Source organism: Poromitra crassiceps, assembly GCF_964638095.1.
Source record: "Poromitra crassiceps genome assembly, chromosome: 2".
Lineage (NCBI taxonomy): Eukaryota > Metazoa > Chordata > Actinopteri > Beryciformes > Melamphaidae > Poromitra > Poromitra crassiceps.
Genome location: NC_139624.1, coordinates 122,495,234 through 122,513,755, shown reverse-complemented (window position 1 = coordinate 122,513,755; position 18,522 = coordinate 122,495,234). Strand labels below are relative to the sequence as shown.

At 44.7% G+C, this 18,522-nt stretch overlaps 1 protein-coding gene across 1 annotated transcript; it reads left to right on the top strand.

Annotated features, from left to right (window-relative positions):
* Positions 1 to 802: 802 nt before the first annotated feature.
* On the top strand, positions 803 to 17,697 carry LOC310771684 (insulin-like growth factor 1 receptor; the record flags this gene model as incomplete). The annotated part of the gene is made up of 11 exons (XM_083631929.1): positions 803 to 816; positions 4,698 to 5,011; positions 7,061 to 7,194; positions 7,919 to 8,078; positions 8,270 to 8,369; positions 8,740 to 8,810; positions 9,708 to 9,907; positions 14,321 to 14,558; positions 16,794 to 16,834; positions 17,181 to 17,218; positions 17,565 to 17,697. 8 exons carry the CDS (start codon positions 803 to 805, stop codon positions 14,336 to 14,338), a joined length of 1,011 nt encoding a protein of 336 aa, XP_083488055.1. The 3' UTR covers positions 14,339 to 14,558; positions 16,794 to 16,834; positions 17,181 to 17,218; positions 17,565 to 17,697.
* Between the last annotated feature and the right edge of the window lie 825 nt (positions 17,698 to 18,522).

Sequence of the window (18,522 nt, the reverse complement as noted above, 5' to 3'; positions counted from 1 at the left end):
GGTCTAATGCCTGCATGTGAGAAAGGTGCCTTGCCGGTATAAGCGCGACCCCGTTGTCGCGGCCATTTCACCAGTTTTCAGCCAGTCAGAAGAACGGTATGCCGCGATAGGCAGACAGGTGAGAAAGGGGTCCAGTCATTTTCCGCGACACCGGTCCTTCTCTCTTCATGGGCGAGTACACACTTGCTTAAGTTCACTTCCAGCTTGCGTCATCTAATCATTCGCGCACATCAAAGCAAACTACCGGTACTTCCATTTCGTTGCTGTGCAATGAAAGCCACTTATCTCCAAATCGCCAACTTTTCATGCAGGAAATGAAAAAAAACCCATGCTCTTAAAATACTGAACACCACGTTGTCATATTTGACACATGTCTTCATTGTAGACAGTTTATCGCTGAATGTGTCATTACATTATTAATATCTTACCTGAATAAGCTCAAATGCTGTTACAGGATTATCACACAGTGTCTGGGGCACTTTCTGCTGGCCAGACAGCAGCGTGTGGGAGCCTGCGCCTGCCTTTTAGAGCGCGAGCACGAGCTGCTGTGCTCCAGGCAGCGGGGACGCGCGGGCGGAGCTCTCACTCTGCCAAGCCGGGGAGAGTGGCTGCTCTGTCATGGGTTGAGCAGTCCCGGAGTAACGTGACATTATTCTTGTCAGAAACAACTTCGATTTGCATACTTTAAATGAGTTTGCAGCCCAAGGACAACCCGAAAACACCTTATTGATCTAAACCCGACCCCCCAAATAACCTCCCCCCGCCCCCCAACATACAGCAAATTTCGCTCCTAGATTCTCACATGCCAGCGCTGAGGTGTGAAGGGAAATTCCGGGAAATGTCCGATATTGACTTACAGGTAATTTTCAGGTACGCATGTGGGAAAACGGCTGATATATATATATATATATATATATATATATATACATATATATATATATATACGTGCACTTGGCACTTAGACTGGATGAATTAAAAGGACAAGGAGGATGTGAATAGACAGAGCCAGTCTGGCTCTTGACAGCCGACTGCAGGAGTCAGTTCAACAAAGTTAAACAGTTGAGAACAAACAGTCCAGCAGGTCTTCAACTGAATCCCAGTTGAACACACACACACACGGAGACACACACACACACACACACACACACACACACACACACACACACACACACACACACACACACACACACACACACACACACACACACACACACACACACGGACAGGGACATGGACAAGGAGGATTTAGTCAATAGCACACTCAAGGAAATTCTTCCACGCATTTCTCATGGAGGTTAGCGTAGTGTGAGAGAACAATGAGCAAATATGGGGAGAATCAAATTGGTGCAGGTGGAATATTATTTTTAGACAATTCAACATTTAAAAATGACGAACGTGTCTAGTAAGTCAGTCTTCTCTACAGTCTTCTCTGTCCTATTCCATAGTGACTCTAGCTCAGACCTGGGCAACTGGCAGCATGCGGCCCGCGAGCCTGTGCCGCCCGTGCTGGAATTGCACTTTTTTTTTTTTTTTTACAGTGCACCTGAACGCAACATGCAAGATACCGGCTGAATAAGTGTCCAAATGTTCATGTCATCTGGCCAATACTCCATTTCTGTTATAACATTTCAGTCTGGAATATGGAATATCTTTCAATACTCTTTATGGCTAAAAGGCTAAAAGTAATCTCATGTGTAAGAAATGACTGTTCTACATTTAAGTAAAAACTAAAATAATTAAGCTAACTCATTGGTTTTGGATTTATTTAGCTTCAAGAGTGCATTTCTGTTCGTGTGACCCTCAACACAGGCTTTGATCATCCCGGGCCACTTACTGATACTTACTGTATGCTTAAATTAACCCACTCATAACCACTCACAACCATTCTGGTTTATTTCAAGAAAAACATTTTGACTAGTGGAAATTCTAATTGGCTGGTCATTTTAAAATCTAGCAGCCATATTGGCAGGTGGTCAAAAAAGTTAATTTCAAGCCCTGCAGGGAGAGCAGGTGGTGACATAGGAGTGAGTGAGAAAAGGATCTCACCCCCCGCTCTCCCTCCCTCCTCCACTCTCCTGCTTTCTCCTCTTCCTGGTGTTTCTTCCTCTTCCCCCCTTCCCCCACTACTCTAAAGCATAGTACACATTTTACTCCAAAGCATGGCACCCACTCTATCCCCTCCAATATTCCGCCACTATTTAAAGCATGGCATAGCATGGCAATATTCCGCCACTATTTAAAGCATGGCACCCATGCTCTTAGTATTTCGCCACTATTCAAAGCATGGCACCCACTCTTCCCTAAAGCAAGGCACCCATAAGCTCTATATGTGAACATGTGCTTATTTGGCAAAAGGACTCACTACTAAAGGCTTGCAGCCAATTAAATTAGGCATAGTTTGGTTGCTTAGAAATTGACATATGTCCGTTTGCAAGATGTGCGTCTATATTTCTCATTCTCTCCCCACCTCCTCCCTCCCCCTGCTCTCTTCTCCCCCACACCCCCCCCCTTCCCCTCTCCTGCTCTCTCCTCTTGCTCCTTCCCCACCTCCTATACCCTCCAACATCTCCCATTCCCTCCCCACCCCATCACTCTCTCACATTCCCCCTGCTCTTCCCCCTTCTCCTGCTCTCTCCTCTGCTCTCTCTTCATTTCTATATTTTCTATATTATCAATTGTTCAAATGTTATCTTTATTCTGTATATTCTTGTTACTGTTGTGTCAGCTAGAATCAGCTAGACTTACTTTCTGTGAAGCCCTCTGAGACATGCTTGTGAATTAGGGCTATATAAATAAACTTGACTTGACTTGACTTGATCAAATATTGGTGGTTAAGACTGAATAATGACATCACAACTGTTCATTTAAAATGAGTTATTCCTCTAAACCTGCCTTCAAATGCCCCAATTGTTTTTGTGCTGGCGCCGTTCGGCCCCCAGCAAAATCTGGCCCTCTGGGAGCGAGGAATTGTTTTTGTGGCCCTCTCTATCATCAAAGTTGCCCATCCCTGGGTTACGGTATGACAATATTTGTTCGGCCCCCGGCAACAATCTGGGTTTCTCATGTGGCCCCCCATGAAAAATAATTGCCCACCCCTGATCTAGCTGGTACATTTGGGGATTCACCAACCATTGTGGACTGTAGTGAAAAAGTGAGTGTCCTGTTCTGTGTCCAACTCTTCTTTAAACCATTGAAGGAAACCCAGAGGCTGTTTCCCTCCTTCTATTCCAATATGAACGCTGGGAAACGTGGACAGACAGCTTGTCTCTTGGTGGGACACGTGGACAGACAGCTTGTCTCTTGGTGGGACACGTGGACAGACAGCTTGTCTCTTGGTGGGACACGTGGACAGACAGCTTGTCTCTTGGTGGGACACGTGGACAGACAGCTTGTCTCTTGGTGGGACACGTGGACAGACAGCTTGTCTCTTGGTGGGACACATGGACAGACAGCTTGTCTCTTTCTACATCAACATTGTTCCTTCTATTTCTGGCTGAAGTGAAAGGCAGCAGGCCTTCATCAATCAGACATCTGCATCTCATTCTCTCTCTCTCTCTCTCTCTCTCTCTCACTCTCACACAGACACACACACACACACACACACGCCGGAGGTTTGTTAGTACTCTGTGTTTTGCAGAGGCAGCAGAGATGGTTGCATGTAGCGCTAAAGCTACTCAACATCTTTTCCACAGGTTTCCATTCCCTCTCAGGCTCATTATGTCCTGATGTTCTTTATAGTTATTGTATCAGTTAATACAGTTGTGCTGCTTTCTGTACCGGGTTGTCTTATGATGACAGCAGCAGAACTACTTAGTTTAGATCGGGTTACTCAAAGATTCACTGTCATCTTTATATCGGACCGAAAATGTCAGAACATTGTGGCAGGTTATTTTTGCGGTTGTTTGTTTTGTTGGCATCGTTGTGTTTGCATAACATCTGGATGCAAACCATGTTGTTTTTGCTGTTAGCTGAAAGCAGAAGAGGATACTGTCATGTACTCAGGAAGCACATACAGTATTGTCAGTGGTGTGAAATAACCGCCAGTGCATTCAGGTGCAGCATCCTCTGTGACTTTAGACTAGAGATGTAACGATGTGAAAATTTCACATCACGATTATCGTGACCAAAATTATCACGGTTATCGTATTATCACGGTATTCGTAAAAAATTGCTGAAAATTTTCAAAAAGTACTCACTGAAATCATTTTACGATGTTTTATATTGAAAACATTTCTCCAAGGCTGCACGTTTGCATCTGGGAGACAGTTGCCAAGTTTGGTTGATGATGGACAGTATTTACCATGTTTTTCAAAGCACTGTCATCATGGTAACACGGTTTTAACGATAATGAAAATTTGAAAAGGTACGCTTATCGTAAGGAATTTGATCACGGTTACCATTAAAACCGGTTATCGTTACATCCCTACTTTAGACACAGACTTAAACAATTCTCTGCTCCATCTGTTGAACTTTTGAAGTGCCTAGTGAACTAGTGAACTAGTCCCTGCCTTATGTATTTATTTGTTTTACCACGTCCCTGCCAACAAATGTATATCCTGTCATACGTGATGTAGCCCTACTACGCTGCAGACTTCAACTTGAACTCACCTTCCTCCTGTCTCTCCTCCGGTCTCTCTCTCTCTTCTCTCTCCATCTCTCTGTTTCTCTCTCTCTCCCCATCCCTCTCTCTCCTGCAGTCCACCGGATCGTCGGCGCAGAGATTTATTCGGCATCGCCAACGCCACCTTGTCCCGCGGGGCCGGCCGGCCGTACGCCAACAGCAGCGCCGCACCGCCTCTCCCGGCCAGCAGGAGCGCCAACAGGAGCACGGCGGCGCCCGAGGCTCAGGAGGAGGAGTTTGAGTTTGTGGAGCGAGCGGTGAGCGAGCGCGAGCTGCAGATCTCCGGCCTGCAGCCGTTCACCGTCTACCGCATCGACGTCCACGCCTGCAACCGGCAGGTCCGACACTGCAGCGCCGCAGAGTTCGTCTTCTCCAGAACGCAACCCGCAGGTTAGCTTTCGTTTGCAAATAGATGTTAACAGATCGTTCTTTTTCTTGACTGTATCGACTGCTTTATGAGCAGCTGCTGGCCTGATACTCGGTTATCACCTTCAGCTTTGGTGCTCTTCACATTTGACCAGTACCCAACGGTACGTACAGTTGCAACATGTCATTCAGTTGTGCAAAATAAGTCCAAACATCTCTCAATTTCAACATTATTTATTTAGAACATTTTACACACCAGAGAAAATTAACCCCCTCCCTCCCCCCCCCCCAACCTATCCCTACAACTTGTCACAGTCTGTCACCAACAGAGCATAGCATGAGAAGCTGTTGTGTGTGTCAGGGGAAACACGTGATTTTAACTTAGCAAAAACCTCCAAATATCGCAAAATTTTTCACGCTTGAGGGAGGTGGAAAAGTCGGGTGTATCGATAAAAGGAAAATGCAAAACGTGCGGGGGAAACAGATGAAGCAATATTCCGTTGTCTCTCCATTCAAAAACAACACAGTTTGCCTTGATCACGGCAGAACATGACATGCCGTGTACTAACCGACACACAATAGGGCTACACACGGTAAATAATGGTAAATACGCAGCACAATACCCGCCGTGGTAAACAGAAGAAGACTGGGATATTAACTTTAAGGCGACTCACTTCTATATAGAATTGAATTAAATTGTATTCACTTAGCCTATCGCTGCTCCGTGGATTATAATGTTATGCTTGCCGAGTCGCACCTGGTAATCCAGAAATGGCATTATGGTACCTTTGTCTACTTGTAGATCATCAAGAAACTTTAAATGAGTAACGTTAGATGTGTTGAACAGAGCTGTATATCGGGTCTAGCAGCTGATCAGCAGCTCAGACAGCCTCAAACACCAGGTGATTGACAGCTCTAGAATTTGCATAATAGCAGCGGATGGAAATGCGCATTAATTTTTTCGCATTTTCTTTTGCCGACTTTCTGAAAATTTGATTAAAATTTGCGATACCTTTGGATGGAAACCCAACTACTGACTCCCTGGTGGGGTAACGACATCTTGTGCTCCCAGCTGAAGGCTGTAACCTCTGTGGCTCTTTACTGACAAGGGTGGATTGAGAAGGGACAGGGTGACCTCTGACCTGTCAATGAAAGCAACAGCGTAAACAACACCACTCAGAAGCTGATGATAATGATAATAATACTAGTGGACCCGTGGGAGTTCGACCCCCCTGCCTCCTGGTCTGGAACACAGTGGTCTCCAAAAGCCTCAAATTCATCATAAATCACCGATATCACTTATTAGATTGGTGATGCCACCAGTGATGTCACAGTGATCTCAAGCACTCAATGATGATGTCATCAATGATGCCATCGGTGAGTAATGTCATCACCAGATGGTGGTGTCATCATTGCTCGAGTGACATCACAAAGTGACCTGCAAATAGTACAACACGTCGCTGTCGGGGCGGAAACTCGAATCTCCAAAACGGCAACTTTTCAGGAAGCTATAAAACCGCGTGCTCTTAAAATACTGAAGACCACGTCGTCAAAGTTGTTCCCGCTGGATGTGTCATTACATTATTAATATCTTACCTGAATAAGCTCAAATTATGTTGTTATCAGTCTGATTTGGAAGCACTCGCACACATTCTCATCAGAAACCACTTCGATTTGCATAGTTTAAACAAGTTTGCAGCCTATAGGGATAACTCGAAAACATTTTATTGAACTATTTACGTCAGAAGAAGCCAGGATTAAACAAAATGATATCAGAAATACCTGTGTCTTTTCCGGGTATAGTCTCCTGCCTGGGGGGGTACAGACGGAGGTAGGGGAGGAATTTTGAGGTTTGAGTGACAGATTGAGGGCGAATGGTGTTACGAGAATTAGTCACAAGATGGTAAAACTCACACAGAGATGTGGCAGTGGCATTGATTTATGACAAAAAATAAAAATGTGGGGAAAAATGGACATTCGAGGTCCCGACGAAAGGAGGAGGAGCTCTTCTTGGAACTGAGGTAGAACACAGCACAAAAACCATGGTAACCCAGTCTGCCTGTGGTTCTCCAGAGAACGCCGACGACATCCCCGGCCCGGTGACCTGGGAGGGGCAGGAGGACTGGGTGTACCTGCGCTGGCCGGAGCCATCTCGTCCAAACGGACTCATCCTCATGTACGAGATCAAGTTCAGACTGGCTGCTGAGGTAAGACCACCTCTGCTGAGGTAAGACCACCTCTGCTGAGGTAAGGCCACCTCTGCTGAGGTAAGACCACCTCTGTGTCTTCTGAGGTTGTGAAGCTTGGAAAATAAATTCTGTCATTTCCAGCTCTGAACATGCATCAATTCTGAAATAGGGACGCACGATATATCGGCAGTCATATCGGTATTGGCCGATCCTAGTCATTTTTTTATATATCTGTATCGGTCCGATGAGCAAAAAAACAACAACTATGTACAAAATTTTGTTGGGACCCCTTTGAAAATGGCCATGCCCATTTTTTCCCTGGACAAAATGTAGCTTAACTTTGGAGCGTTATTTAGCCCCCTTGCTGACATGCTAGGTTGACAGACTTGGTACCAATCGATTCCTGAGGTATTCTAATTTCATACAGTTTGGTATAAGTAGCATCACACTGCCTTTAAAGATGAGCCCGCCACAGCCTCCCAAAGACAGTAATATTAGCCAAGATGTTTTTGTCAAATCACATGGTGGACCAAAACAAACGGTCAGCCATGATCTGGATCATAGATATATACTGTATATTAGATGATGGATATCTAGATTGTTGACTGTGGATGAATGTGATCAGAATGATCCTAAAATCAAGTCCATATAATAATATATACAATTTTTTTAACATTTCATTAAGTGTGTGTGTGTGTGTGTGTGTGTGTGTATTTTGTGTGCGTTTGTGTGTGTGTTTCAGGCTGAGAAGCATGAGTGTGTGTCTGGTCACTTGTACCAGACCCAACGTGGCACTCGGCTGTCCAACCTCAGTCCAGGAAACTATTCAGTCAGAGTCAGAGCAACTTCACTGGCTGGCAACGGGTCGTGGACACACATTCTGGATCTCTATGTAGCCGAACGTAAGAGCGTTTTGTCCTCTTTCCCAGCCTTTCTATTTGACTGAATATGGTTTTGTTGACAGGATGGTCTACTGAGCACTGCAGACGTGTGTTGAGATGCCTGCAGTGCCCTGATGCACATACCATGTACTGTTGTACTGTTGTCGTGAGTTTGAAGTTTGAATAATCAAATGAGCTCCTTGATCCGACAGGATATGAGAACGTCCTCTACGCTATGATCTTCATCCCCATCGGCATTCTCCTTTGCCTCTGCTTCCTGGTCGCAATGCTGGTCATCTTCAACAGGAAAAGGTTTGTCTGTTTCTGTGCAGCTCAACGGGTAGAGAGAGACACCGCAAGGGTTCGAGTTTCAATGCCCCGTGTGTAGCCCAATAACACACTATCACTGTACAATTTCACATTCCGCACTGCTAAAATGAACATCTAGATGATCTTGCCTGGTATTGTGATCATCACAAAACAAAAATATTCCACTGCACCTTTTAATCTTATCAACATCTTGACCAGTTCTAACCATAGTTGATTTTCTAAATGAAAAGTGTGTGCGCGTGTGTGTGTGTGTGTGTGTGTGTGTGTGTGTGTGTGTGTGTGTGTGTGTGTGTGTGTGTGTGCGCGTGCGTGTGCGTGTCTAAACCCTGTGTGTGTTTGTGTGTGTGTCCAGGAACAGTGACCGGCTGGGGAACGGAGTCCTCTACGCCTCGGTCAACCCAGAATACTTCAGTGCTGCTGAGAGTAAGTGAACATTTTGAAGCATCTTTGCTTTTATTTGATTTATAAATCACTTTGTGACCGGTTTTAATAACTACTGTACTTATAAAGTTAATTTGAGTGCTATTCTTAATTTCTTCTGATCTAGCTTAAAGGAGAATTTCAGTTTTTTTGAACCTGCAGCCCTCTCCTCACATTAATTATGATCTGACGACTCACCCAGTGCTCTCCGCAGCGTTTTTGTCCGTCCTAGGCGTTGTTTTGAGATCAATACTGTCCAAGCCAGTCCTAGAATGGAGCTCCGTGGGGGCCAAGTGGCAGCGTGCTTTTCCTCCATCTAAATAGACATTTCTATTCCAGTTTTCGACGCATATCGTCATAAACTGATCCCTAAGGAACGATCACACTGCAATTCTCCCCCGGGCTCTTTTCACCGGTAGTTACAGGCATCCCATTTTCGCCTGTCGGGTCAGTGAGACACAACTCTCGTCAGGAAAGTCTCACTGACCCGACAGGCGGAAATGGGATGCCTGGGATTCCTGGCAAGCCTGTAACAACTAGCGCTCGGCGCTCTTTACCGCTCTAAAGAGCCCGGGGGACAATAGCAGTCTGCTGGTTCTTTAGGGATCCGAAAACGGGAATAAAACTGTCTATTTAGATGGAGGAAAACCACGCCGCTGCCACTTGGCCCCCACGGAGCTCCATTCTAGGACTGGCTTGGACAGTATTGATCTCAAAACAACGCCTAGGACGGACAAAAACGCTGCGGAGATGACTGGGTGAGTCGTCAGATCATAATTAATGTGAGGAGAGGGCTGCAGGTTAAAAAAAACGAAATTCTCCTTTAAAGCTGAAGTAGTTGCTGTTCTTGTCATTGTTCTGGTTCTTCTCCTCCTCATCGTGTCATGGTTGTGTGTGCAGTGTACGTACCAGATGAGTGGGAGGTGTTGAGGGAGAAGATTGCTCTGAGTCGGGAGCTGGGTCAGGGCTCGTTCGGCATGGTGTACGAGGGCCTGGCTAAGGGCGTGGTCAAAGACGAGCCGGAGACGGCGAGCATGAGAGAGCGCATCGAGTTCCTCAACGAGGCGTCTGTCATGAAGGAGTTCAACTGTCACCACGTGGTACGCACAAAAACACACCTTACACATTCAGACCAAAAGCCTTTTTGGAGCTGCCAGCGTCTTTCTGCAGTTCATTCTCTATGTAAGGACGCGCTAGACGTGCTCCTCTTTTAATGAACGCACCTGGCGTTTCAGCGCTGGTGGCGTCTGTTGTTTTTGGAGGAGCGCTGTGGGTGTTTTAAAGCTGGAAAAAGTTGAACGTTAGAGGAAAAGCGCCCTGCTCGTCTTTTTCACTCCTCCTACCATTTCTCCTCCCGAGGTATCCTCGACCTCCGCTGCTGCCAGAATTGACAATAATCTAGCTTTCATGTTGACAGTGAACAACATCAAACGGACAAAACCAGCTGGCTACCGTCCGTGTGGTTGTTGTGTGCTAGTGCGCGCGACTGCAGGGGAAAATAAAATGAAGCCAAAAAAACGCTCCGTGCGCTGTGTTTTGTGCACAATGGAAGCGCCCTCTACATGATTTTTATAGCGTTCTGACTGAAAAAAATGCTTTTGGTGTGAATGTCCCCTTACACAGCAGTGGACAGGTTCCATTCTATTCTAGATTGTGTTCTGTTTATTCTTACAGCCCCCTCATTGATTGCAAAATGCCTCAAAGTTGAATCAAAATCAATATCGCGTCCAGAGTTGGGGGTAACGCGTTACAAAGTAACGCGTTACTGTAATCACATTACTTTTGTCGGTAACGAGTAGTCTAAGGCACTACTGTACCTAAGTGCAGTAATCACATTACAGTTACTAATCAAACGCTTACCTCGTTACATGCGTGAGAAAAGATCTCCGTTTTAATAGCAGATCCTGTGTCCCATCAGACAGGTCATTTAACTGCACAGCAGATTCAATCATGGTGCCAATATTTCAACTTTGTATTAGCATGCAGAACAGCACTATTAGTCGACACATAGCTTATCAGATAACTAACATCATGCATATAGAACAATAAATCATTTTAACCTCCAAAACACATTGACAAAGAAACAATTGACACAAAAACACAGTACCCCCAGGGCATGCTGGGAACTCCGCCCACTTTCCTCTTCCACGGGTTCAATTTCCCAGAAGGCTTTGCATAACTTTTTACACTCTGTTTTACAATTAAATCAGGCTAAAGAGTGTTAGATATAAATAATATGTATTTTAACACGTTCATTGCCAACGACGTGTAAACACGTTTTCAGAATCCAGCTGTTGACTGCCAGCGACGTGTTAACACGTCGTTGGCATCGATTTTTTTTTTTTGACGGTGGGTTGTGCATCTAACCCTTTTACATCTCTTATATAATTATTGGAGCCACCGAACGTTTACAACCCATTCCACCGACCCACTAAGTGGCAACAGTGCTCTCCTGACTAGAGGAAGGCAAGCATTTTTTTAACTTGTCACGCCATTCTCACCCCAGCCATTCTCATGAAAATGGATGGGGGAAAACGCTTTCGTTTTCGCGCTGATTGCTGGCGATGCGGGATTGCAAATTTACATAATAGATTACAGGTGGAACACACTTTGAAACACGCAGCATAAATATGACCAGAATCGCAAAAGCTTCTCTCAACCAAAACTCCAAGAAGCGAGCGAGTCCATCCCGACTTCCTCAAACAGCGGCCGTGCAGACAGGCACAGGACAGCAGCAAAGCACTGAGTGACAAGCTTGTGACGGCCGCTGCAGCCAAGAAGAACGCCCACGGAGGGAGGAGTTGAAGCAACTCTCCCTCTCGCTCTCTCCCTCTCTCTCTCTCTCTCTCTCGCTCTCTCTCTCTCCCTCCCTCCCTCTCTCTCTCTCTCTCTCTCTCTCCCTCTCCCCCTCTCACTAGGATTAAACCTAGTGCGTCTCCCTCCCGAGAGGGAGGGAGAGAGAGAGAGAGGGAGGGAGAGCGAGAGGGAGGGAGAGAGAGAGAGAGAGAGAGAGAGAGAGGGAGGGAGGGAGAGCGAGAGGGAGGGAGAGAGAGAGAGAGAGCGAGAGGGGGAGGGAGAGAGAGAGTTGCTTCAACTCCTCCCTCCGTGGGCGTTCTTCTTGGCTGCAGCGGCCGTCACAAGCTTGTCACTCAGTGCTTTGCTGCTGTCCTGTGCCTGTCACAATTCTCTTCCTGCAGTGTACAGCGCCCTCAGGCGGCCTGGAGGCTGAGCTTCATCTTCGAACTTGAGCCAATAAACCGTATAAATGCATTATTATAATGGTAAACGTTTATTATTTTTAATGCGTGAAAGAGGAGAGAGTGGGCGTTAAATTGAGACGCCTGAAGGTACGTAACGTTACATCCGAGTGTTTAACGTATTACTGTTTGAGATGGGGGGGGGGGGGGGGGGGCGAGCCGTTACACACAGTAGTGCAGCAGGTATAATAATGCAGGCCGGCTATAGGCTATACCCAATTGTTTTTCAGTCAGCAGTGAATGTACCCACTTCTAAATTCCCTCTATAGTGTACCAATGACTACCTAGCAGGGCAAGGAGAGTGAAGGCATAGCTATCTACTGTTGTTTGACTAACTTGTAACTAAATATGATCTTTAACTACATCATTTGCAATAGTGCACCCTATCATACTATTATCTTTGAGTTAAACTGAATATAGCCATTTGAAAAGTCTCCTAGATCGACGCCATCAGTGCTGTCACTTCTGAATACATGCACTGGTCTGTTTAAGAGGCCAGGTGGAGGCAGCAGTGACAGATTAGAGGAGACAGAGAGACCAGCAGAGTTCAGGTGACCCAATATTTAGAAACCAATCAAGCTAAAAACAGGTGTATTCCTGGTTTTGTTAAAATATGTTAATACCATAAAAGTGATGCCCATCACAGCCTTGGTGACACTGGTTGTACTGTACTCTGAGCCAGTTACCCAAACATTCCAAGACTTTCCCCCAAAAAGGCATTCCCAAATACAATGCAATCATGCTAATTACATTGAAAAATGCATTATTTGGGACTAAAATAATGGTTGTTGGTACGTATGTTAGACCCCCCACAGGTACGTGGTCATGGGGGGTCTCACACTCTCCCCAGTTTATATACAACGTCACCGCACCTGCGCACCTGCAGGCATAACCTCAATGCACGGCCGTTTGAAATATGGAATTTCATGTTGTGATTGGTCCATGACAGAGGCATAACGTTACATTGAAGTGGGCGTGCCTTGTAGCAGGGGACGTAGGTTTTTTTTTTTAGGATGAGAGATACTTACAAAAAATACAATTATCGCAAGTTACCTTTGCACCCCATGTACATATTTAGCACATTTTAAAATTATTGCATTATTTATAACATTATTTACCAATGTTACAATGTTAAATGTAGATACTGAGTTTACATGAGTGGGATTTAATTTACGCATTAAAAATAATAAACGTTTACCATTATAATAATGCATTTATACGGTTTATTGGCTCAAGTTCGAAGATGAAGCTCAGCCTCCAGGCCGCCTGAGGGCGCTGTACACTGCAGGAAGAGAATTGTGACCTTTGACCGAGGCGATGACGTCTCAGGTTGTTTACATCACATAACTGCCAGTGCCACAGTCTTTTAGTCAAACCTTAGACAAGAAAATACTTGTCTATAATGCGCATGTGGGGTAATTAAAGCATCTTAAAGTAGTCTTGCAGAGTGAAGGTAAAGTCATAGTGATACAGATACGTGTTTTGTGTGTTGCTGCTTGCTGTCGAAAAGTAGCTTGCTAACGTTGCTAACCAAAACGATACCAGTACGAAGATGGGGCCGAGTTTGTAACGTTAACTATCTTACTTAAATAGCTGTAGTATTAATTCTGTTTCTGTAAGCACTCTTTAACAAGTGTCAAAACAACCGAGTAACGTAATAGTTTTGCTGATCACGTTGTGGTGACAGACTAGCTAGTTGAGTGTGGACTGTCTGTTTCCTAGTAACGTCAGCATTTTTTTCCAGAATCAGAATCAAAATCATTTTTGTATTCATTTATTTATTGAGTGCTTATTCATCAACGTAACAGAGGGAGAATGACATTTTAATTTCCCCACTGATTTGTTTAGCCTAATACCCCCATTCCCTACCGCTTCCCTTTCCAAAACAAAAATTACACACATCTTAATAACAAATTCTCCCTATTGGAGAAAATTAAACAGAAAGAGAAATCAAAGTAAGACAGGTTTAGTCAGGCAGTAAGATCTTCAGTGAGTTGAAGTAGGCCTACCTTAAAAGGTTGCCGTTTTCAACGTTAGCATACCTGATGTGACAATCTTTCAGTTAAGTTTGACATGAAAGGAATGGACTTTGTTACCTCCAGTTATGTTTTTTTAAATGATCCTGTTGCATGTGTTGTGATGCTTCCTAGTAGCTAGTTCTTTATCAATCAATGTCTTTTTATTCTAAGCTGCACTAATGAAACAACAGAGGATCAAGTACGTCTGCTGCAAACTCTGTCCATCCTTTTATTTCAGGGAATTGTAATGCCATAGAAGCAGGAGGCAGGTACCGAGTCTCCTCTCCCAGGAGAGGTTCTACTCAGACATGGCAACCGACCTTCATGAGACCATATTCGTGGCCAAACAGGAGCGCCACAAAAACCTCTACCTCAACTACAGGAACCTCAACAAGTTCCCTGTGGAGCTGCTGAAGGACGGGGGCCTGCAGTTTCTGGAAAGACTCTATACGAAGAGAAACTCGCTCACTACGCTGGTATCCTACTCTGTCTTTTTGTATGGGAGAGGATGTCAGGGCAAACCCCATTGATAATTGTGGATGACCGATGTTTAATATTGTCTTTACAGAACAGGACTTGTTAAAAAGTTTGGGTAAACTAAACTGGTCAGTTCTGCATAGTATGCATACATACAGATACAGTAGGCCTATTGGTGCGTTTCTTTATCGCAAAATAACTGGGATGTGGAGGCTAAATGACGTCACATCCGTTTTGTTAGCGTTCCATTTGTAGAAAACTTGAGCTGGGAAGTTCACTGTTCATTGGTCAGATCCAGTCGCTAGCCAGGCTAGCCATTGTTAGCAATAACAGTTGATAACAAGGCATTTCGCGGCATTTTGCGCATACAAACACTGCAGCCTCATGTCCACACAGATAGAAGTAAGACAGTGCTGTGTGTACAGCTGATTTAATGAGACACAAACAAAACAGAAGTGCTAAACAATATTACTACGATTATAACTACTGTTGTTGCACGACGCAGCCATCTTGGATTTTTGAGGTCGGGGCTGCTGAGGCTCCTACGAGTTTGGAATGGGAAATACCAGCAATGATTACGTCACCGCCCAGCTCATGACCTTTGAAGTCGTAAGATTACCAGTTTCCAGTTATAAAGGAATGCACGATATGATTCTCGAAGAAACACTTAAAGTCGAGCTGAACCCAAAAATGACTTTTCTTTTCTTTTAGTTCAAATACCTGGGTATGCAGTGCACCTATTTAATAATGTATGCAAACAAAATCACAACAATCTAATTTCTTTCGTTTTTCACACTTTTTCACATCAAAAGTTCATTTTTCAAGATTTCATTGATAACAGTAATGTACAGTTTGCTGACGTCACCTAGTACTATCATATTTCTAGTTTCTACCCCATTTCAACCAATCATATCATGACATGCAGCTGTCAATCAAATCTTCATTTCTGGATAATTTTCTCTTCCAATTGAAGTAGAAAATGGTGCCTAGTGCCTGTCATCTGGCAGAATTCCTATCCCATAAACTAACTACTAACTTGGCCAATTGTTAGAAACATGAACAAAAAACAAAAACTATAATCTCTAAGAATGCAAGGAAATGTAACTGGCTCGTTAAAACGCGCATTCCAGGGATATCGTATTTACAGCAGCGATAATGGCGCGTGCATCCGAGAGCTTGGTTGTCAGGGGTCGCACTTCGGAGATTCCGGGCCGATGTGCTGCACTCTCCGCTCGGCAACACGAAGGCAGCTGGCTGCCTGCGGGTCGCTGAGCTCCACTCCTCCCGTCAAAAGGCTCTTCCCGAGGGGAGCGCCACAACACACTGAATCACACTCGATTTGGAGGCGGAACACGCCAGGATTGGCCAAAGCCCAATCCAGTCCCCAGAATTGTCAAATAAAATCATCGACATGATACTATGACCCGCCTCTCAACCTGTCATCTTAGACAAACTATGTTTTCAGTCTGAAACGGACTCATTATGCACGTGACGAACAGGTTCAGTTCGACTTTAAACTACTAAAAAAAAAATACCTGTCATTCATATAAAGAAAAAAACATCGCATGGATGCATAACTGGGACGTATCCTCAGTGATGTACCCTGGGGTCATAGGATGTTTCGGGTCTCGCAACATCATACACCCTCGCCCAGGTGACCCAGCCGGGGGGTGGCCAAGCCCCAACTTACGTACGAGTAGCTACCCACGGTCAGCCCTCCAGGAAGGGTCGAAGGTGGTCACGCGGTCAGGGCCACTCAATCCGCTGCTCCGGAACTACTCTGCCGGGACCGGGGGACGGGGAGGGCTCTGGTACATAGAGGGACCAGGCTCTGTGGGTTGCCACCCGGCCGGGCTCCTCCCTCGTCTCACCAGGTCTACGACCTGTGCGCTGCACCAGACTCCCCCGCTCCAAACATCTCATTCCGAGGTGATGGTATCTTGGTGGATACCATGCAGTACCAGTACTTGGTGGCACTGCAGTCTCCACTTGCAGCTTGAATGGCCCTCCTAAAAGGCCTCTCGTGGGTTGTTGGGCTTCTTCCTCACGGAAGACGCAGGCTGGGGAGCTAACCCATACTGCTACCCGGGTGCCGTCCCTGTTCCATACAATCCTGTCACACTGCCAGCAGTGCAGCGAGCAGCACTGCTAATCAAGTTCAGAATTGTTGCTTTTTTTTGTTTCTGTGAGATTTACTGTGCTGTTATTTTATTCTCTCTATCCTTCTCTTTTAGCCTGACAATCTTGCTCAGAAGCTCCCAAATCTAATTGAACTGTGAGTATTCAGTTAACACAAGTATATGTGCAATCCACACACATTAGGATTCTTATTTTACACTAAAGGTTTGCCACACTCTATATGATATGTGATATAATTACTGCACGACTATTATTTCCATAAAATGTTAACTATGATTATGATTGGAAATAACCACAACTAGTTGGCCTGGATGAGCCTGTCTGCTAAATTCCTAAATTAAATCTAATGTATGTCCATCAGGTGACCACAACGCCACTGTCATCATATCAATAGCGTCCGGTGTCACTCTGGAGAGATATCTAAAGCAAGCAATTAATGTTGTCATTCAAATTGTCATCTTTGTCCCCTCCCTCCTTTTAAGGTATTTGCACTCAAACAACATAGTTATCATTCCTGAAGGTAAGTCTTTCTTTATTTCATAAGAATTGGTTCTATTGTCCACATTGATTGGTTGTCAGTCACTTTGATTTGACAGCATTGTATTGAAAGAATCTAAAAAGAAAAATAGTCACAACAAAAATCAAGTTAAGGCCCATTTTGACTGGATAACATAATGACAACAGAAATAAGACAATGGGAAGGGGTACAGCAATGAGAATGAAAACTAGGCTGATCTGGAGATGAAATGAACCTGAAGGTTATTTATTTTTGACTGCATGTATACGTGTGTGTGAGGAGGTCATCTAGGTGAAGTTTATCCATTGAACAGAGTGATAGAGAGTGACTGTAGTTTGATCCTCCTCAGCTATCGGAAACCTGGCCAGGCTGCAGTCACTGGACCTGAGCGACAACGCCCTCCAGTTCCTCTGTCCAGAGGTCGGCCGGCTGAGGTCTCTACGGCACCTGAAACTGTCCAACAACCAGCTGAAATGCCTTCCTCCAGGTGGGTCTGTCCCCTCTAGGGCTGGGACCATATCGCCATTTCTAAAACATGCAGTGAATTCCTGAACATTACCAGACGCTACCCCAGTCGGCCTGCATGTTTAGCAACAATGATCCAGTATGAGTGCGCTCCCGCGAGCGCAGAACATCACCACCCCAGCCTCTAGTACAGGGGTGCCCAAATTCTTTCCCATTGAAGGGCCAAAACTCAATCTGGGTGGAGGGCCGAGGGCCAAAAATAAACGTTGTGGAATTACATTAAAATGTATTGTGTTTTATAGAAAATTAAAGTAGGAAAGCTCGATGCGCACATCCAAAAACCGCACTGGGCATCAGGTGCAGGACAAACAGGCCAAATCAAAAAATATTTGATCAGGCCTGATGAAGACCCGATAGGGTCAAAAGCTTGCCTTCCTTGAGCGCAAATAAAAGCGGGAGCTTCTAATCAGTGTGCGGACAATTCCCTTATTTTTTTTTATAGAAAATTAACATTCTAAATCTAAAATAACATTTCAATATAATAATCTACTTTTTATCTGTTTGGTAATTGTAATAATTTGCAATTGGTTATATATATTAAAAAAAAAAACATCTGCATTTGTGGGGAGCTTAAACATTTAATCAGTAAACACCCAGTTAAAAACAGTTGTATTTTCCACCTTTGTAATCAAGAGAGAAATTTGACTTAATTCGCAACTTGAAAAATCCTCAAGGTACTTTGGAAATCAGCTTTATTGTCCATCTTTTGTAAACAATTTGCCATGACAATTTGCAGGGATGCAATCTCAGGAGTGAACACAGTATATCCGCAGCCACATTCA